A 22,341-nucleotide genomic window follows, 5' to 3' on the forward strand; every position below is an offset into this window, starting at 1 on the left:
AAAGGAGGTTGGGTGCTTCACTCCATTAAAAGCTGGGCTTTCCTTTAAAGGGATACTAAACCCAATTTTTTTCTTTCATGTTTCAAATAGAGCAGCAATTTTTCTTCATTCTCTTGCTATCTTTATTTGAAAAAAGCAAGAATCTAAGTTTAGGAGCTGGCCCATTTTTGGTTCAGCACCTGGGTAGAGCTTGCTGATTGGTGGCTACATTTCACCCCCAAAACTAAAAATGGGCCGGCTCTTAAAAAGATAGCAGGAGAACGAAGAAAAATTGATAATAGGAGTAAATTAGAAAGTTGCTTAATATGGCATGCTCTATCTGAATCGTGAAAGGAAAAAATGGGTTTAGTATCTCTTTAATTATTTTGTGAGAATACCTTGTATGCTAAGATTTGTAGTTCTGTACACTTTACTAATAGTCTTTTCATTGCCACATTTTTGCTATAACTCAGTTGTCATTTTTTAATTATTATGAATGCACATTAGTTCAGTGTGATAAACTAAGGTGGGATGATAAAATATAGGGTAGCAAGCACAAGCGTCTGGATTGGGGCAAATGCCCCCCTAGAATTTAGTTCTTTATATTGAAACATAAGCACCCACTCAAGTCACCTTTTGATGAGACATGCAAAGCCACCATTTTTAAAATTATGTTCAACACGTGTATGCAATAAGCAACTCTCTCCTGCTTTTCAGGTCATTTTATTCCACCGCCCCATAACAATTGCTGTAGATGCCCATGGTGTTGAGTTATAATGGCTTGATGCACACAGGATGTGTTTGTGTATTTGGTGCTTTGTAAATCTGCATGAGTTTTCTAGTTAGCTAATGTTTCATCCTCTCACTCCTCAGACCTTTATTTTCACCCATATGCCAAGGGATCTTATATATGCCTGAGTGACTGCAAACAACGCGCTGAGCGCATCCAAAGCTTCTGTAATGGAATTCTGTTTTCTAATCGGCCTATCCGAAATAAAGAGCGGCTCTGTATCCGCATTCTGGAGGAAGATTTTGAGTGGCACGGAGGACTAAGAGTTGGCTTTACTTTATACAACCCAGACATTTTGGATCCTGAAAACTTTCCACGTTTTGCTTGCCCTGACCTTACCCTTCATTATGGCTTCTGGGGTGTAGGCATCCCAGATGATCTATGCCAGGTGGGTGCAGTGTTATCTTTCTGGATAGGCTGCAAAGGGCAAGTATTCATTCAAGGAAAAAAAGACAGCTGTCCAAGGCTGCTATTCTCAGGACTTCCCAAGAACACTCCTCTGTGGTGCATGTTAGATGTCTATGGATGCACAAAAACCATCAAGCTACTGTGTAAGTGTTATTTCCTCACTGGGGTACAGAGTAACTATGTAACTATGGGATATGTTTCTTTTAGTTATCAAATGTTTTAAATGTAATTATATTATTCTAGGCTTTAGAATAGATTTAAAAGAGCAAAAGTCTATAGGTGATCGATCAGTGGGAAGGAGGATGTTATTAGAGCAAAAGTAAAATTCTGCAGGACTCCAGCAAATAAAATCTGGGATATAATATTGAGTAGATCCCCAGTAAGGTTGAAGCAGTGGGGGGGGGGGGGGGGGGGAATGGACTGCATGATTTCTGCAGAGAAAGGCAAACATGATCTATAGATTTACAGATGATGTTGTTTACTGGTGGCTGATCTATGGAACAGACCTTCAATAGAAGTGTTAATGTGATTGTAAAGTTTAATAAATTAAAGCCCAGTATCTAAAAATACTATTAAAAACAGGGGCACTTTTATTCATTAAACTTTACAAATACGCTTTTTAAAAAAAGAAAACGTACCTTTTTGTTATGGTAAACATACCGCTGATACTCCACCTGCATCACCTTCTGTATTTTGCAGATCGATGATGAATCCGGCTTCCTCCAATCGTTGCGTGCCCCCATTGGCGATTGGAGGAAGCCGGATTTGTCAGCGATATACAAAATACAGGCGGAAATGCAGTCGGAGGATCGGCAGTATGTTTACCGTAACAAAAAGGTACGTTGTTTTTTTTTTAAAAAAAAGCGTATTTGTAAAGTTTAATAAATTAAAGCGCCCCTGTTTTTAAAAGTATTTTTAGATACTGGGCTTTAATTGATGAAACTTTACAATCACTTTAAGGACAAGTACTGTAAGGGAATTCATGAATATCTGGAATATGGATATGCATGGGTTAACTTAAGAATTAAAAGGGACAGTAAAGTCAAAATTTAAATTTCATGATTCAGACAGAGCATGCAATTTGAAACAACTTCCCCATGTACTTATGCTATCAAATTTTATTTGTTCTTTTCTTTCAGATCCTCCAAAGTCAAGTTCTGTGTGCTCCTGTTGCTTAGACAAAGGTCAGTTTCTTTATCAACCAAATTCATTTTATTTCTTAAAGTATCTGTCGGCATTTCCTGTTTGTTCTGCCATTATTTCTCACCTGCTTCCTGTTCACGTACAAGCAGCGCAACAGCTGCGGTTTATAACATCCTGCTCAGCATTCGATAAATCCTTAGAGGGCTTGATTCTCTTAATCAAAGTTGTTGTTTTTTTATCTTGCATGGATGTGAAAACCCCAAATTCATACTGTTGTGGAAAACATAATCATGTTTTTTCCTCACATACATGTGCACAGTAAACGTTAGTGCCAAACTTACCCTTATTTTTAAAAGAAGCATTTTACAAATATGTGAATTATGCCACAATGTTACTGCTCAATGTAAAATGCATTATTGTGCATTTCAAATGCAACGCTCATGCACTTTTAATCATTATTGTACTGTAATATTAAATTAATTGTCAAATTGTGGACACAGATGTGTAATATTATTAAAGGGATATGAAACCCCCCAAAAAATATTTTGTGACTCAGACAGAGCATGCACTTTTAAAAAAAAAAATAGTTCCCAATTTATTTCTATTAACAAAATAGTATTCTTTGTTGAAGAGATGCCTAGGTAGGTGTCTGGTGCACAACGTGTCAGGAAATAATGCTGCATTTAGAGCTCTTGCAAATGGATAACATTCTTGCAAAATTGCTGCCAAATAGTGCTCTAGACACATGCACGCACCTGAGCTAACATCCTTAATTTTCAACAAATGATACTAAGAGAACAAAGAAAAGGTGATAATTTAAGTGTATTCGAAAGTTTTTCAAAATGACATTCTGTATCTGAATCATAAAAGAAAATGCTTGGGTTTCATATCCCTTTAAATGTTTAATTGCCACTCTTTCATGTGTGATAGGAATGATCTGCTGTTAGGGTCCTTTTAAGAGCAACAGTATTTGCACAGATGCATCCACAGTTTTGGCCTCCTGTTTCATCACTTGTTATTTAATAGAATATTTTGTATTTTCCTTCTAGCTTCCAATGCATTGAATGCTAGACACAGTTGTCCATCTTCGCCTACCCCCTGTGAATATCAAGATTTGCAATCGGAAAGCAAGTACTGCTGCTCACTAGAAGATGACCCCACCTGTATTATTTGTCAGGACAGACTACCAGACACCTTGCTATTACCCTGCGGTCATTGCACATTCTGTATTTCCTGTATTCTGGAGGTGCAGAGACAAAATGCTAAATGCCCGTTGTGCCGTAAGAAATTTTCCAACATAAAAATGTATAAGCCTGACGGATTCCTAACTCCTGGCTGACTCTTAGCTATCTCATAAAAAAATAGAAAAAGATGCCAAGATATATCAGCTATCACCTTGTATCTGAGAGTAATGAAATCAGACAAAATGCTGCACTCTCTTAAAGTTTTGGTGACTGCAAAGTTATAATGAGACAATATGGGAGATTGAAAGAAAAGATATGCAAAATGAAGACCTGTTGCAAAAGGATTGAAAGAAATGTTAAAGGACCAGTCAACACAGTAGATTTGCATAATCAACAAATGCAAGATAACAAGACAATGCAATAGTACTTAGTCTGAACTTCAAATGAGTAGTAGATTTTTTTTCTGACAATTTTAAAAGTTATGTCTATTTCCACTCCCCCTGTACCATGTGACAGCCATTAGCTAATCACAAATGCAAACACGTACCATGTGACAGCCATCAGCCAATCACAAACGCATACAAGTTATGTACATATAACACAAGTTATGCACATGCTCAGTAGGAGCTGGTGACTCAAAAAGTTTGAATATAAAAAGGCTGTGCACATTTTGATAATGGAAGTAAATTTGAAAGTTGTTTAAAATTGCATGCTCTATCTGAATAATGAAAGTTCAATTTTGACTTGAGTGTCCCTTTAAATAAACTATGGCAGTCTAATTTTAGGTGACGTTATATATAGAAAACATTTACAGGAAATGATTTTGCATTAATGGTACCCTCATAATGGTGATGATGATGGGGTACTGAAACGTGTTTACAGAACTTTTTTTTTTTTTTACTGTGCCTCTAAGCACAGAAGTGCAGTCACAACTTACTGTCTGTGCATTGAATTCCTCATGTCAATCATGTGCATACCCTCAAATTTTAAGACAAAAACAATGCATAGTCTATTAAAGTCATTTTTAGAACCAAACCTATTATAATGAAATTATGTTTTAAATAAAGGGTAACAAACAATCCTCAAGCACAGCATTCAGGCCACTATTGCAGAATTGTAGGGAATTGTGGTCATTTTTGCTTCTTTGTCATCTAAGAGAGCATTTTATGATATATTGTGTATTTTCCTGTTCTGGAAAAGCAAGGGTTCTTGTCAGTGTTGCAGAGGCGGGAGAAAGTGTGCAAGTAGATAGATAGATAGATACATATATACAAACATATACACACATACACCTCCTCGCACACAATTTTTTTTATTTATATATAAATTGTATCATGTCTAAAAATGTATATTTGAATGTTTAAATCTGTCTCTATAGTATTGTAGGGTAGCCTGGGTAATGTTGTTCACATAAGGATTGGGTTTTGCCCACCCATACTATAGAAATGCATTTTAAAAATAAATAAATGGTCTACTGGCTTTGTGTGTAGTGTCTATGTAAATCGTACAGGGAGAAAGAATTACACTATAGTTTACCTCTCAGGGGAGAAAACCCTGCAATATGTATATCTTATATGTATTACTCATTTTAAGTGGTAATATTTTTTACCTTTTGCTAATATTTTTACCTGTTTCAAATGTTATTTTTTTATTTTTATATTCAACAAATGTATAATAGATATATTTTTATAACTGTTTAATAAAACATATATTTAAAAAAATGTTTCATTCATTATTTCTGTATAAACAATAATGCATTTTTTTTGAGAATTTGGAAAACAGTGGGTTAAAGGGACAGTCTAGTATAAATTAAACTTTCATTATTCAGATAGGACTTTTAATTTTAATCAACTTTCCAATTTACTTTTATCATCAAATTTGCTTTTTTTCTCTTGGTATTCTTAGTTTAAACTAAACATAGGTAGGCTCATATGCTAATTTCTAAGCCTTTGAGGGCTGCCTCTTATCACATGCTTTTTAAATCTCTTTTCAACACAAAGAGACAGAAAGTACACATGGGCCATATAGATAACACTGTGTTCAGGCACAGGGGGTTATTTAAGATTTAGCACAATACAATGCTAAATGTAAGACAATAGATAATAACAAGTCACAGTCATGTGATCAGGGGGCTGGAATAAGGTTCCTAGATACAAGGTAATTACAGAGGTAAAAAGTACATTAATATAACTGTGTTGGTTATGCAAAACTGGGGAATGGGTAATAAAGGGATTATCTATCTTTTAAACCAATAACAATTCTATGGTAGACTGTCCCTTTAAAGGAGGATATGTGGGAGAATGTTAGCAAACCAGTTTGGCTCCTTTTTCTTTTCAGGCTACTTCCGATCTTTATCTCAATTCAGGGCCTTTCCAAGATTTGTCACCCTACACCATGATGGCGAGTCACTAGCACTGACCACGGTATTGGAACAAAGTGTAAAATGTAAAAGTGTTTGATTACAGGTAAATCAGTAACTGTAAAACCCATGTTAGACTTTTTTGTTGTTGTTGAAAGAGGCAGAAATAATCTACTCTTTATAGTAACATTTTAAAGGGATATGAAACCCAAGTTTTTTTTCCCTTCATTCAGATAGATTGTATCATTTTAAACAACTTTCCATTTGACTTCTATTATCTAATTTGCTTAGTTCTCTTGGTATTTTTGATGAATAAAATACCTAGGTAGGTTGTGAGCTAGCTGCTGATTGGTGGCTGCAAATATATGCCACTTTTCATTGGCTTACCGATGTGTTCAGCTAGCTCCCAGTAGTGCATTGTTGATCCTTCAACAAAAGAATACCAAGAGAATAAAGCAAAATCGATAATATAAATAAATTGTAAAGAGTTTTTTTTTTTAAAAAATCTATGCTTTATCTAAATCATACATTTTTGGGGGGTTCCATGTTTGTTTGCAATGCACATTCATTTGCAACTGTATGTATAACATATTTCTCAAGCATTCAGTTTCATAGGCAATGCATAGATAATGTGTGATACAGTTTCTCAGTAGCATTTTTGCCTGTGATCATCTAGATGCAAAGAACGCCTGCAGTAAAATACTTTGCAATTCAAATTTCACTTTCATGGTTCATTTGTAAACTACAATTTGCAGCCAGGTGTTTTGAGTGATCAGTTCTGGAAATTCTGGGGAGAGTACCTGCTGTTTGCTTCAAATGAGTAATAACATTTAATGTTACTGTATTATATGAGGTCACCCTGACTCCTGTATGCATTTAGCCACCAATCAGCAAGAGCTACCCAGATGCTGAACTAAATATGGGACAGTTCAGATCACTTATCTATTTATTTTGAGAAGATTATCCGAATAGCACCTAATTAACTGATATATATATATATATATATATATATATTACAATATAGTATGTTCAAACAGGAAACCCTAATGATGATTACAGTTTCCTAACCTAAAAAAATAATTTGCACACTCCTTTGCATTTACTTGTGTATGATGTACAAGGTACAAGTGGTGAATTAAAGGACCACTCAATGCAGTAGAATTGCATAATTAACAAGTGCATAATAAAAAGACAATGATTTAACAACTACTCTGAATTTCAAATAAGCAGTAGATTTTTTTCTGACAAATTAATTTTTTCTTCCATTTTCCGGCCCCCTGTAGCATGACAGACATCAGCCAATCACAGACTAGTATACGTATACCCTGTGAGCTTGTGCACATGCTCAGTAGGAGCTTGTTCCCTAGAAAGTGTGAAAATAAAAAGACTGTTCAAAATTTGATAAAGGAAGTAAATTGGAAAGTGTCTTAAAACTGCTGCTCTGTCTGAATCATAAAAGTCTATTTTACATGTGTGATCTAAAATACAGCTGTAACATTTAGTGCTTTTTGAGACCTGAAATAAAGAATTACCACTTGCTAGTTTGCATAACAAAACAAATGAAACTTCAATGGAAATAGAAGAATTGAGTTATATTTAGGGATCAATTTATTAAACTGCGGATGCAGCTTGGAGCGCCTGCGGTGTAGGCTCACATGAGCGACCCTGCAGCAGATAAGAAGAAGCAGGAGCTCTGAGCTGGTAGATTAAAATGACTGGTCCACCTGGGGGGGGGAGGGAAAGACCATGCTCACAATTAGGTGCGCAAGAGCAGGAGGCGGCTTTAAACAAGCAGTCATTATTGCAATGATAAACGTTAACGTATTCCCTATAGACTTCAATGGAGCTCAAAAAAGTGGGAAAAAAACTAACAACCAACAAGTCACACAAACCTGATCACGTTTTCTCAAGTGCTCTAACCCGACATGAAATATAAATATTTCACATTCCGATGTTCTTTACTTAGCAGAATATGTTCAATTTATTCTTAAATACATATATCTGATGGTATTTTGGTACAGTATATATCTGTACATATATATACCTATATATGTGTGTTTGGAATAATCTGCGGTGCCAGCTTCATGTGTTGGACTTTTGGGATTTTTGCAGAGTCCTGTCCAGCATACTGGTTCATCTGGCTATTCCTTGTGGCAGAGCACACAGTGTTTGGAGGTGATAGTGAGTGCTGATCTACTTGAATGTATATATATATATACATACACAGATATATATATACATACACAGATATATATATACATACACAGATATATATATATACATACACAGATATATATATATACATAGGAATATCTCTTTATAACTACTTATTTCACATTTCAATGTTCTTCAGATAGGGGAATATGTTTTATTTACAGCAAATACACAGTTAAACACTTTATTGAATATAAATATTGCATAAATATGATTTTACATGTTTTCAACTGCTTGACTGCAAAGGGCTCCAATGCACTTATATATAGGTCTATATATGCATACATATGCATTTATATGTGTATATATGTCTGTAAATACATATATACATATACAAATTCATATGTACACACATATAAACATATATACTATTGATAAAACATATATATATTATATATATATATATATATATATATATATATATATATATATATATATATATATATATATATATATATATATATATATATATATATATATATATATATATATATACAGTCCAAACAATGTGCACTCCAGATTTTGTATCGTTTGCCTTGGGTGCTGTTCAAGTGATAAGCATAGAACAGAGAACAGAAAAGCACTCCAAAGGTCTTGCCAAGAATAGTCACTTTATTAGTGAACGTTTTCGGGTCACAAACGACCCATCCTCAGACTTGTAAGTCTGAGGACGGGTCGTTTGTGACCCGAAAACGTTCACTAATAAAGTGACTATTCTTGGCAAGACCTTTGGAGTGCTTTTCTGTTCTCTGTTCTATATATATATATATATACACACACACAGTACTGTGCAAAACCAGAATAAAATCAGAAAAAAATGCTTCTATAGGCTAAAGTGCCAAGTATTTAGTGTGACCTCTACTTAAGCAATAGCAGGAACCTGGCTTTCGTAAACCTAAATTAAATGGAACCCTAATTAATGTAATTGCAAACACATGTATTTGTCCTACTATTTCATGTCAAAATGACTGCTGTGAAAAAGGTCTATTACATCAGGTTTGTGCAAGACATGCTTGAGCAATACATACACGTGTGTTATGAATTTAATAAATTGGAAGCTTGCTAATAAGACCAACTTTGAATCACATCATTCCATTCAAAATGCCAAAGATCGCAGAATTTGACAGACATAAAATCATACTTTTGCATCAGCAAGGCCACTCAAAGGGAAATCAGCAAACAAACTTGATACTCAATATGTGGTATTGAAGCTGTTATAAAGAAATTTGAAGAATCAGGAGAGGTCAGGGACAAAAAAGTACTATATGGTCAAGAAAACTATCAAAATCTGATGAGAAGTTTCTCAGAGTTTCTTCTTTGAGAGACGGGAAGAAGTCCAGCAAGGACCTGGCTCAGCATCTGGCAGCTTCATCGGGATGACAAGTGTACCTTTCTACAGTCCAAAGAAGCTTGTTCAGGAATGGCCTTTGTGGAAGGGTAGCAGCCAAGAAACCACTTTTTCGAAAGAGGAACAGGGTGGAAGGTTAAGATATGCTAAAACTCACAAAGATTGGAATGAAGATCAATGGAAAAGAGTATTATGGAGTGACAAATCCAAGTTTAAAATGTTTGGGTCCAATCATTAACAATATGTGAGAAGAAGAGTTGGAGAGAGATGGAAGAATGAGTGCTTGTGGCCTTCAGTAAAACATGGTGGAGGGTCTGTCCTGGTTTGGGGCTACATTTCTGCCAGTGGTGTTGGCGATATTGTTGATGTAATCATGAATGCTAAAACATACAGACAGGTTTTAATTCATCATGCCATTCCTTATGGAAAGCACTTGATTAGGTATGGTTTTATTTTTCAGCATGATAAGGATCCCAAGCACACTGCTAATGCAGTGAAATCATATTTGGAGAGAAAAACAGCTGATAAAACACTGACAGTCATGGAATGGCCTCCACAGAGTCCAGACCTGAATATTATAGAGGCAGTATAGGATCACCTGGACAAAGAAATAAATAAAAGACAACCTAAATCTAAAGAACAACTCTCGGAAGTACTGAAAGAAGCCTGGTTTAATATACCAGAAGATTACTTCAGAAAACATCAGGACAGTCTCCCCAAAAGAGTTCAAGATGTGCTTAGTGCCAAGGGGGGGAGGGGGTGTCACATTAAATACTGACTTTTTCCTGAAGAAGCCATTTTGTTCTGAAAATTGTGTTTTTTTATATTTTGTGTACATTTTTCCTGTATTTTCTGTTTGTGTCTTAATAAAGAGACCGAAAAATAAATATGGTTGGTCATTAAAGCTTTGTGAAAATAACACATCTAATGGTGGCCTAAGACTTTTGCACAGTACAGTATGTGTATATATATATATACTGTAATATATATTAGACATGTGCAATTTATTTTCGGGCAAATTTAGTTTTCAGACAAATTTTGTCCAATTTGGAGATTTGAATTAATCCAAATTTCCGAAAATGAATAAATTAGTTTCTGAATTTTCGAATACATTCTTTATTCATATTCAGAATTTGTCATTGTTCTAATCTAAACCGCCGTTCCCCGGCATAGCCAAAACTAACTAAAACACTAAATAAAGCTATTAACCCCTAAACCGCCATTCCCTGACATCGCCGACACTAACTAAACCTATTAACCTTTAAATCACAGTTTTTTTTTAAAAAACGGGGTACTAGAATAGGAATAATTTTTATTATTTTGGATCATTTCTTTTGTTATTTTTGTAATGGGATTTTTTTTATATTTTTGCAGTGGGTTTTTTTTTAGATTAGGGCTTTTTTTTATTTTTAATGGGATGTACATTGTTTTATTTACTTTTTGCAAAAGAGCTGTTAACTTTAGGCCAATAACCTACAAAAGGCCTTTTTAAGGGCCATTGGTAGTTTATTATAGATTCTTTATTTTTTATTTTGGGGTGTTTTTTTTTTTTTATACGGGGTATTAGAATAGGAATCATTTTTATTATTTTGGATAATTTCTTATTATTTTTTATTATTTTTTGTAATGGTAGTTTTTTAATTTTTTTTTAATTTTAGTGTTTATTATTTATTGTAATTGTAGTTTTTTGTAATGCTAAGTATTAGGTTTTATTACTTTTAGTAATGTTTTTTTTTAGTTTAAGCTTAGGTTTCATTTTTATTTCACAGGTAAGTTTTTATTTATTTTTAAATAGGTAGTTAGTTAATAATTGTAACTTTACTTTAGTTGTATTTTAATGATGTTAAAATTAGGGGGTGTTAGGTTTAGGGTTTAATATAGTTTAATTTAGGTAGTTGCGATGTGGGGGGCGGCGGTTTAGAGGTTAATATGTTTAGTTAGTGTCGGCGATGTGGGGGGGCGGCGGTTTAGAAGTTAATATAATTAGTTAGTGTTGGTGATGTGGGGGGGCAGCGGTTTAGGGGTTAATAAGTTTAGTTAGTGTTGGCAATGTGGGGGGATGATGGTTTAGGGGTTAATAGCTTTATTTAGTGTTGGCGATGTCGGCGAACGGCGGTTTAAAAGTTAATAGGTTTAGTTAGTGTTGGAGATGTGGGGGGTGGCGATTTAGGGGTTAATAGGTTTATTTAGTGGCGATGTGGGTGACGGCAGTTTTTTAGATAATTTTGTTTCGGGAATCGACATATTCCTTATGTTAAGTAAAATAATTTTTCGGATCCATTCTTTATTTCGGATCCATTCTTTATTCATATTCATTATTCTATTGTAAACTTCAGAATAGAATAATGAATACAAATAAAGAATGGATACGAAATAACGAACGGAGCCGAAAAAAGAACAGATCCGAAAAAAACGATTTAACTTAACATAACTAATTTGCCGAAATTATTTTTTTTTTAACTTAACTAAACTAATTTCCTGAAACAAAATTATTTATTTAACTAATGAAAATGAAATTAAACAAATTTTTATGCGTTGCACATGTCTAATATATATATATATATATATATACACATGTCGAGTGTAACAGTTAACCAGATCTCTGAAGTTGCGATATCCTGACGCGCATTAAAATCAATTGCGCTCAAGCGAACAAGTTTTCTTTCAACCTGTAATATGAGTGCACTACTTCCGACGCGTGCAAGGAGCAGCAATAAAACAACAGTTAGCGTGCCACTCTTACTCTAGCCCATAATAGTTGTAGACTAACTTGGAGGTCAAATATAACCAGTTATGGTTCTATAACATTGTGAATATTGCACGATAAAGCAAAATCTAACCAAACTATGCAAGCTCATACAGCAAAGCTCTTTTTAACAAGCCCAGCTGAGGTGAAATGCGTGCAAGCATTGCTGTTGCATGTAGCTGCCCAAGATTTAAAAGCTTGTACAACTAAATCTTATTCAGATGAAAACTAAATTAAAATCCCGTAGAGGTGAAAACTATGCATTAATAGCACAATATATCATGATGTAATAAATATAACAAAATAAATTAACAGAAATACAGTCTCACAGAATGCTACGGTAGAAGAAAATTAAAATTGAGGCATAATAATAATTTAGAGTTCCATACATATCTAATAGAGCTTTGCTTATGTAAAATTATAAAGACTACCCTTGTGAAAATGCAATACAGACGTTCAGTCACTTCAGGCATCATAATTAAGCACCCCACCCGACCAGCTTGTTAAATTCTATTGAACTGTAAACTTAGAGTCCCCTTCCCACTCCCAGTCTCTTTTTAGCTAAACAAGGACAGATTGCAGTGATTTAAAAAAGAACAAGAAGCTCAAAATGGTCTGACTCCTGAGCTGCCCTTCTAGCCACATCAGAGAGGTCATACATGAACCTCTGACTTAACACAACTTTCCTTCTAACATAATAGGGTCTAAATCCTCTGTAATGGGTCCAAAGTATCTCAAAAAGTACAAAGATAGCTCACACTGCTCAACAGGGAGTCGTCTGCACTACTCTTCGCTGCAGATAGGAGCTTTGATAGGTCCATCTCTAGCTTTTATCCATTAAATTGGGAGTCGTATGTATCCGATATATCCAAAAAAATACAGAGACCACCTCTTTCCTCCAAACTCGCTATTATAAACTTCAATCCACAATTTGAGGGGGAGTCAGTCAGAGGAAGTTTAATTTCCTTTAATATTGCCCCAGTCACACAATGTTATCTGATACAGTGCCATATGAGAGATGAATGTACAAAATGAAGGTACTGGGAAAAGCTGAAAATGTTACCTCATGGATAAATAACTGGATAATAGACAGGGAGTAGTTGTAAATGGATCATACTCAGATTGGACAAACTGTAATCTGTGGAGTCCCCCAAGGATCAGTACTGGGCCCTGTTCTTTTTAATATTTTTATTAATGAATTGGAGCAAGGATTAAATAGCAACATCTCTATTTTTGCAGATGATGCAAAGTTGTGTAAGGTTAGTAGGTCAGAGCAGGATGTAATCGATTTGCAAGGGGATTTAATTTTTTTTTTAAAAGAATGGGCAGGTAAATGGAAAATGAGATTTAATACTGGAAACTGTTCAACATTTTGGAAGTAAACATAAGCAGGCAACCAATTATTTAAATGGGAATAGACTTAGCAAAATAGAGGAGGAAAGGGATTTAGGAGTACTTAAAGATAACATAAAATATAACTTATAGATAACAAGCTAAAGATGGGTGCACAATGCAGGGCAATGGCCTCTAAGGCTAATAAGATACTAGCATGTATTAAAAGAAGAATTGATGCAAGGGAGCAAAGCATAATTCTGTCACTATATAAATCCCTGGTAAGACCTCACCTGGAGTATGGAGTATAGTTCTGGGGACCAATCTCAAACAAACACATTGCAGCCTTAGAAAAAGTTTAGAGAAGGGGCACAAAACTAATAAGAGTAATGTAGAATTAAACTATGAGGAGAGAGCCCACTGCGCCATCAACAAAAGTGAGAAACTCAACCCAACCAGTTGAAGCCTTGCTGCCTTCAGCTAAGCATTTCTACAAGTCAGGATACCCCCTTCGTTTAGCGCTGTATACAGCGCATATCTCTCATGGAGTATATGGAGTTCAATCACGGGCCCTTAGAATAAAAGTCTGTGAAGTTACCCAGACCACCCAAGACTGTAGGATTGGTATCGGGTAATATAATCAGTGACATCCCGTCTCTCAAGGGTTGTCCTTATTATGGAACACTATTTCTCAGTCTCCCTCTTTGCATAATGATACTTTTGTCAGATCATCAGCCCTGCTGAGCCCCTTAAAGGACCAGTCAACACATTAGATTTGCATAATCAACAAATGCAAGATAACAAGACAATGCAATAGCACTTAGTCTGAACTTCAAATGAGTAGTAGATTTTTTTATAACAAATTTCAAAGTTATGTATATTTCCACTCCCCTTGTACCATGTGATAGCAATCAGCCAATCACAAATGCATATACGTATAGTCTGTGAATTCTTGCACATGCTCAGTAGGATCTGGTGACTCAAAAATTGTAAATATAAAAGACTGTGCACATTTTTTTTAATGGAAGTAAATTGGAAAGTTGTTTAAAATTACATGCTGTATCTGAATCATGAAAATTTGATTTAACCTGAGTGTTCCTTTAAAAGTCCCCATAGTGATTCTTGGTTATTTGCTTAATGCTTAAATTCTAACTTGTTAGGTGATTGTGTCTTATCATCTTTAAATGTTTACTTCTCTTCTTTTTTTTTTTTTTCATTAGTGTAAATATTATATGACTGTACCAAACATTTTAGACTATGATGTTATTACTATTGAATATAAGTGTTATATGCCTCTCTGCTCTTGAGGGTTAACGTAGGGGTTAGATTATATCTGCAAACTTCCCATTTACATAGCTCTGACCTCAAAGGCCCACGCACCCATAAGCCCTCTAAGGTATGCCAAGCTTTTGCTAAATTAGAATTCTTCCTGAATTCCCCTTCCAAGCCTACATTTTACCCTAGAAATTTTACCCCTCTTTGTGACAGTTGAGTCAATCGCAGCGAGGTTATGCGTAGTAATTTAGACCAGGGGAGTTAGTACTTATTAAAAGCAACCCTAGTTAGGGGTCACAACATACTATAGCTTTACACAGACAAGTATAGCTCTATTTATTTAAGGTGCTATACAAGCAATTTTTTACATGTACTACCTCTACTACTTTTAACCCCATACACTTATAGTACCATTTTCATGGCACACACATTCTCTCATCATAGGTCATATATCTGCAATTATTTATTGGAGAGTTATTATTGGACATCCTTTGCCATAAAAACCCAGACCTTCTGTATAATATAGATGTGAGAGAAGCTTGGTCTCTTGTAAAGTTCAGACCTACTATCACATGTAATTTTCTATGCTACCTCACACCTTTTGATAAGTGTACTCCTTAACAAACCCCACTAATAAGTTTGACTCATAACGATTTTGGTACATCCCTCCTTTGTCCACGTTTTCAATAGTTTATGATAACACTATAGATTTTACAAAAGGACTAACCGTTTTTTTTTTATCATCGTTGTGCAAGTTTGTAATTCTGACCAGTACTATGTCATTCTGTTGTTTATTGTTTGTATTAGTTGACTCTTAAAGTGGGTTGAGATGTTACTTTTGGGTAATGTATGTCAGGTATATTTTGTATACTTCAATATTGCCGCTATAATATCTGCTCATCTCACTGTGCTCACATGGTAAAATAGCAGGGTAGAGATGTTTTTATTTCATTATAAGTATATGTAGATTTAACCCTATCGTCACTCTGGTGACCAGCATTCATAAGCTCATTCTTAAAGCTTCTCAAGGTCTCTTCCCTAGACACTCCCTATATTAACCACTATAAGCTTGCAGTTTCCCACAGCTGCACTGATAGTCTATTAGGCCAGTTGTTATTATTTTTATTACTAAATAATATGTAGGGTTCAATCATGGCTATGCATTAATAATTCTATCCCTCTACCACTGTAGTCGGTTCAGTAGTTCCGTTAGTATGCTGAGGTTGTTTATGTATATTCATGGCTTGGAAGATAACCGTCCACATGGCATAAACTACAGGCTAATGTCCCTCCCTCCACATAGTGTTGCTGAGAGATACTCTCACACATTTTATAGACAGCAAAATTACTGGTATTACGTTTTGGATTAAGACTCAGTTACCTCCTACTTAAATATAACTCCTCCCTATATAACAGTGCTATGTTTCCCGCAGATCCCCATTTTGGACATTACCCTTTGTACATTGATAGCTTACATAGTCCCATAAATAAACGTATCCTGTTGCCCCATCACAGTAGGCTCCACCCGCCCTACTTTTTCCTCCCCCTCCCCTCCCCTTCCATAATTCAAGTGGCTCTGGCCCACTGCAACCCCTCTTCTTTCAAGTTCTCTTTGACCTCCTTGTGGTCATTCTCAATACTAACTCCCCACATTAAGACAGGAATTTCTACTTTACTCATCCTATAGGGGGAGAGATTAGATCTCAATCATTAAAATATAAAATGAAGTCTCATCATTGTCTGCCCAAACTTATATTTGACACCTCTCTAGACATAGCATGGGTTCCTATTGGTTCAGGCCAACCTTTTAATATTGCTATTGTTATGATTATTTTTGTAAACCCTAAAACTATTGATTCAAGTCGCTGCCTGGAACAGTTACTCCCTCACTAGCCACATAGATATCCCATATGTCATATCATATCATTATGTGTTTTCCTTAAATGTCAATCTAATACATGGGCAAATGTTGTATTTTGTATTTCATTGTTTGTTGAAACTTCAATAAAAAATATACTTAAAAAAAAACTATGAGGAGAGGTTAGTCAAACTGGGCTTGTTTTCTATAAAAAAAAGGCACTTGAGAGGTGACACAATTATATAAATATATTCAAGGCCCATATACAGAGATGGTGGAAGCTCTGTTTATTCAGAGGTCACAATTTAAGGCTGAAGGAAAGAAGATTTAATCTCCAGCAACGTAAAAGTTTCTTCTCTGTAAGAGCAATTATCTAAGGAGGTAGTAAATGCCAATACCTTAGGTACATTTAAAAAAAAAAATGGTTTAGTTACATTTCTGGCTAGAAACAGAATTCAAGGATATTATTGCTGGTGTTAACTAGGTCACCTTTTTAATGAGATTAATTTAAGTTCAATTAGAACTTTTTTTGTAAATAAATTAAGGTTTGTATAGGTTGAACTAGGGCTTCTGTCTTTTTTCAACCTCATCTACTATTTATTCAGTGTGTTTGGCTTCGGAGGTGAATTGGCCTGCTGATTAAACAATTGCACAATGATCTGGGGATGCTCCTCCAATGCAGTACTCATCACATGTGATGGCATCAAAACTCTGTCAAGTATTTTGCAAAACATCCTCTCAAAGTCCTTCAATAGAGTAGTCAAAGCTGTACATATCTCCTCCATTATCAAACATAAATAAAACGTGTAGAAGTGTAGTTAAAATTTTAGTAGTATGAGTATCAAAGTACTCCATAACCCAGTTAAAAACAGGCAATCCTAAACCTGAAAACTAAAAAGTGCAAGAAATGGAATGTGAAATATGAGCGCCCACTCTCCTAAGGGGCTTAAAATCTAAAATAATGGCAAAGGATATGGATATTTTAAATAAATATAAAACGCTGTACAAAATATGTAATCAAAAGTTAATGTTCACAATTTAATAAATTGAATCAAAAAAGGATAAATAGCATATAAATTAGAACAAGAGTATCTATATAGGTATATCATGCATGATATAAAAAAATATATAAACTAAGGAATTCCTTGTGAAAAACATAAAAGAATATTGGTACCAAAATTAAAATTCAAGATAAAATGACATATATATACATATATATATATATATATATATATATATATATATATATATATATATATATATATATATATATATATATATATATATAAAAATAAATATATCCTCAGATCATATAGCAAAATGTGGTAGGAAAAGTCTGTTTTCTATAGCCTAGCCCCGTACAGTGAGTCTGATTTGAGGGCAATACACAGTTTCTTTAAAGTGCTGATTATATTTGATGTATACACATCAGTGTTGTGTGTTTCCGGATTTTGTAATAGTTTCCCACTATGTATCCGTGACTATTATACAGATCACCTATACAGTGACTCTTACCGGGCTTATCCTTTGTGTCCAAAGAGCTGTATAAGTTGTCGGGTGTCCTTCGAAATGAAAAAACTTGGTGTGTCCTGCAAACAAATGTGCTCACCTATGCGGTGACTCTTACCGGACTTATTCTTCGTGTCCAACGAAAGCCATGTAAAGTAATATTAGGTATCCTCAGAAAAAACAAAGTTGGTGCATCCTGCAATCAAACCGTGCTCCTTGTCAGCACGCCCACTGATGTGGGATGACGTTACCTTTCTTGCAAACAGTGGTCCATGACGGCAACTCTTCAGTTCCAAAGAGCCTTTGTTAAGCCTCTATCAGAGCTTCTAAGAGATATCTATTTAAATCCTCCAAAGGGGCGTGTCAGTATAATCAGCTGCGCTTGTAAGAATCCACTTTATCTGACAACCAACATTTATCGGAACAAACATTTTCCAGTTTTTTCACAAGAGGTTTCTAAAATACATATATATTACATGAGGTATCTAATTCAATAATCAAACTTTAAAAACATATGTTTAATAGCATATCTATAAGTCATTCAGAAGGTTTGTCCATATCAACCAATCGTAAAACTAGTTGAATTACTAAGTTTAAAATGATGGCTATATTGAAATATTCATACTCGTACTAATAGATACAATATTTACAATGGCTAAATTATATACAATACTTTTACTAAAAAATACATTATTTCACAAAACTTCTTATTTTAAAAAACAACCTAACTCTATTTCCAAATTAAGACAGTATGAAGTCTAGCAGGCCCATTTATCAAGCTCCGTATGGAGCTTGAAGGGCCGTGTTTCTGGCGAGTCTTCAGACTCGCCAGAAACACAAGTTATGAAGCAGCGGTCTAAAGACCGCTGCTTCATAACCCTGTCCGCCTGCTCTGAGCAGGCGGACAGGAACCGCCGGAAATCAACCCGATCGAATACGATCGGGTTGATTGACAGCTCCCTGCTGGCGGCCGATTGGCCGCGAGTCAGCAGGGGGCGGCGTTGCACCAGCAGCGCTTGTGAGCTGCTGGTGCAATGTTAAATGTGGAGAGCGTATTGCTCTCCGCATTTAGCGAGGTCTTGCGGACCTGATCCGCAGTGTCGGATCAGGTCCGCAAGCCCTTTGATAAATGGGCCCCAAAGTGTCCAAATTAAATATCCATTTACTTTCTAGTTGTAGCAAAGATTTATGTTTATCCCCTCTTTTTATTTGTTTCTGCAGTTTGGCAATCCCTGTGTAGTTAAAATGTTTTAAATTTCCCCCATTACTTTGTTTAACCCCTTAATGACCACAACACTTTTCCATTTTCTGTCCGTTTGGGACCAAGGCTATTTTTACATTTTTGCTGTGTTTGTGTTTAGCTGTAATTTTCCTCTTACTCATTTACTGTACCCACACATATTATATACCGTTTTTCTCGCCATTAAATGGACTTTCTAAAGATACAATTATAGTTTCTAAATTTTGTCCTGAGTTTAGAAATACCCAATGTTTACATGTTCTTTGCTTTTTTTTCAAGTTATAGGGCTATAAATACAAGTAGCACTTTGCTATTTCCAAACCACTTTTTTTCAAAATTAGCGCTAGTTACTTTGGGACACTGATATCTTTCAGGAATCCCTGAATATCCCTTGACATGTATATATATATATTTTTTAGAAGACATCCCAAAGTATTGATCTAGGCCCATTTTGGTATATTTCATGCCACCATTTCACCACCAAATGAGATTAAATAAAAAATTTGTTCACTTTTTCACAATTTTTTTCACAAACTTTAGGTTTCTCACTGAAATTATTTGCAAACAACTTGTGCAATTATGGCACAAATGGTTGTAAAAGCTTCTCTGGGATACCCTTTGTTCAGAAATAGCAGACATATATGGGTTTGGCATTGCTTTTTGGTAATTAGAAGGCCGCTAAATGCCACTGCGCACCACACGTGTATTATGCCCAGCAGTGGAGGGGTTAATTAGGGAGCATGTAGGGAGCTTCTAGAGTTAATTTTAGCTTTAGTGTAGTGTAGTAGACAACCCCAAGTATTGATCTAGTCCCATCTTGGTATATTTCATGCCACCATTTCGCCACCAAATGCGATCAAATAAAAAAAAATCGTTCACTTTTTCACAATTTTAGGTTTCTCACTGAAATTATTTACAAACAGCTTGTGCAATTATGGCACAAATGGTTGTAAAAGCTTCTCTGGGATCCCCTTTGTTCAGAAATAGCAGACATATATGGCTTTGGCGTTGCTTTTTGGTAATTAGAAGGCCGCTAAATGCAGCTGCGTATCACATGTGTATTATGTCTAGCAGTGAAGGGGTTAATTAGGTAGCTTGTAGGGAGCTTGCAGGGTTAATTTTAGCTTTAGTGTAGAGATCAGCCTCCCACCTGACACATCAGATCCGATGATCCCTCCCAAACAGCGCTCTTCCCTCTCCCACCCCACAATTGTCCCCGCCATCTTAACTACTGGCAGAAAGTCTGCCAGTACAAAAATAAAAGGTATCTTTTAATTTTTTATTTTATTTTTTTAGCATATTTACATATGCTGCTGTGTAGGATCCCACCTTAGCCCCCACTCTATCCCACGTTTCTTCAACATTTTTTCTGTAGTGTAGCCGTTCCCACACGCTTCCACCCCGTGCACGCGCCAGCCCCCGGCCCCCATGCATGCGTGCTCATCAGTGCACGCCCCCAGCGATCCTACCCACAATCTCACCCACCTCTTGCATCAGCAGATGCATCGATGGCCGCCCACCCGCCTCCCAGACTGGCTCCCACCCACCAACGATACCGGCCATCGATGTCCGGTGCAGAGAGGGCCACAGAGTGGCTCTCTCTGCATCGGATGGCCAAGGAGGGTTATTACAGGATGCCTCGATATCGAGGCATCACTGTAATAACCAGAAAGCGGCTGGAAGTGATCAGGATCAGGATCGCTTCCACCGCTTTCCAAGACCAAGGACATACGCCGTACGTCCTCGGACGTTAAGTGTCTTTTTTTTGAGGACGTACGGCGTACGTCCTTGGTCCTTAAGCGGTGGCAAGTCCTTGTTTCTCTCTTGGTCCATATTTTCAATGGATAAAATATGTTTGTGAATCCTCTCTCTGAGTGGTCTTTCCGATTCGCCAACAAATTGCATCCCACATTTACATTGGATGACATAAACAACATCTTTGTCTGTACACCTAACACAGGCATGAATTTTGAACTCTTTTTTCATTAGAGCAAACAGATTTGCTTTTCTTAGAGTGTCTACAGGCTTTGCAGATTAAGCAAGGAAAAAAACCTTTTATATCGTTTCCGATTAAATCCCTATCCGCTTTCCTCTGTTTCTTTGGGACAGTGGGAGCTAATATATTTTTTAAATTATTACTAGCCTTCCTAAACACAAATGTGGTTCTTGAAGTAATGATAGGTCCTTGAATTGTATCCTGTTTTAGAACATGCCAGTGTTTTTTAAATATTCTTTCTGTTAGTTTAAAGTTATTATAATTTGTGATAAAATTGATTTTTAGTTCAGTACTTCCTGCACCATTCTCTGTTTGTGGTTTCTGACGTTTCACCAATAGCTCATCTCTTTCAATGGTTCCTACCTTTTGTCTTATCGTTTCTATAGTTTGTTCTTGATACCCTCTCCCTATAAATTTGGATTTTAAAATATTGGATTGGTCTATATAATCGTCAATATTACTACAGTTTTTTCTTAACCTTAAAAGCTTCCCTTTGGATATATTATCTTTCCATGCCTGCAGGTGACAACTAGTGGAGTGGATGAAGTTGTTACTATCCACTGGTTTAAAAAATGTCTTAGTGTTAATTTTATTGTTTTTAATGAAAATTTCCAGATCTAAAAAAGTTAGTTTAGTTTTACTTATTTCTTTCGTGAATTTTATATTCCGTTTATTATTATTCATATGTTCAAATACTATATCAAAAGATTCTTGGGTACCTTTTTTAGACAATTAATACATCGTCTATGTATCTTTTATAGAGGACTAGTTTTAGGTTTGCACCCAGCTCTGCATGGGAGAAGAATAACTTCTCCCATAATCCCATAAAGAGATTTGCATAGCTAGGTGCAAACCTAGTCCCCCATTGCTGTACCACATGTTTGCGTGTAAAAATTATTATCAAAAAGAAAATAGTTGTGGCTCAGAATAAACTTGATACTTTCAACCTTTCAGCCTCAA

The 22,341-nt window shown here is 35.6% G+C and overlaps 1 protein-coding gene across 1 annotated transcript in view; it reads left to right on the top strand.

Annotated features, from left to right (window-relative positions):
* NEURL3 (neuralized E3 ubiquitin protein ligase 3) overlaps window positions 1-5,225 on the top strand; it is a 7,678-nt gene extending 2,453 nt beyond the window's left edge. Inside the window, exons 2-4 of the mRNA XM_053716030.1 lie at window positions 853-1,320; window positions 2,317-2,361; window positions 3,370-5,225. Of these exons, the coding sequence (XP_053572005.1) occupies window positions 853-1,320; window positions 2,317-2,361; window positions 3,370-3,659 (803 nt within the window). The 3' untranslated portion in view covers window positions 3,660-5,225. The remainder of the gene's footprint in view (window positions 1-852; window positions 1,321-2,316; window positions 2,362-3,369) is intronic.
* Window positions 5,226-22,341: the final 17,116 nt, after the last annotated feature.

The sequence above is a fragment of the Bombina bombina genome, chromosome 6, assembly GCF_027579735.1.
Source record: "Bombina bombina isolate aBomBom1 chromosome 6, aBomBom1.pri, whole genome shotgun sequence".
NCBI classification, from domain to species: domain Eukaryota; kingdom Metazoa; phylum Chordata; class Amphibia; order Anura; family Bombinatoridae; genus Bombina; species Bombina bombina.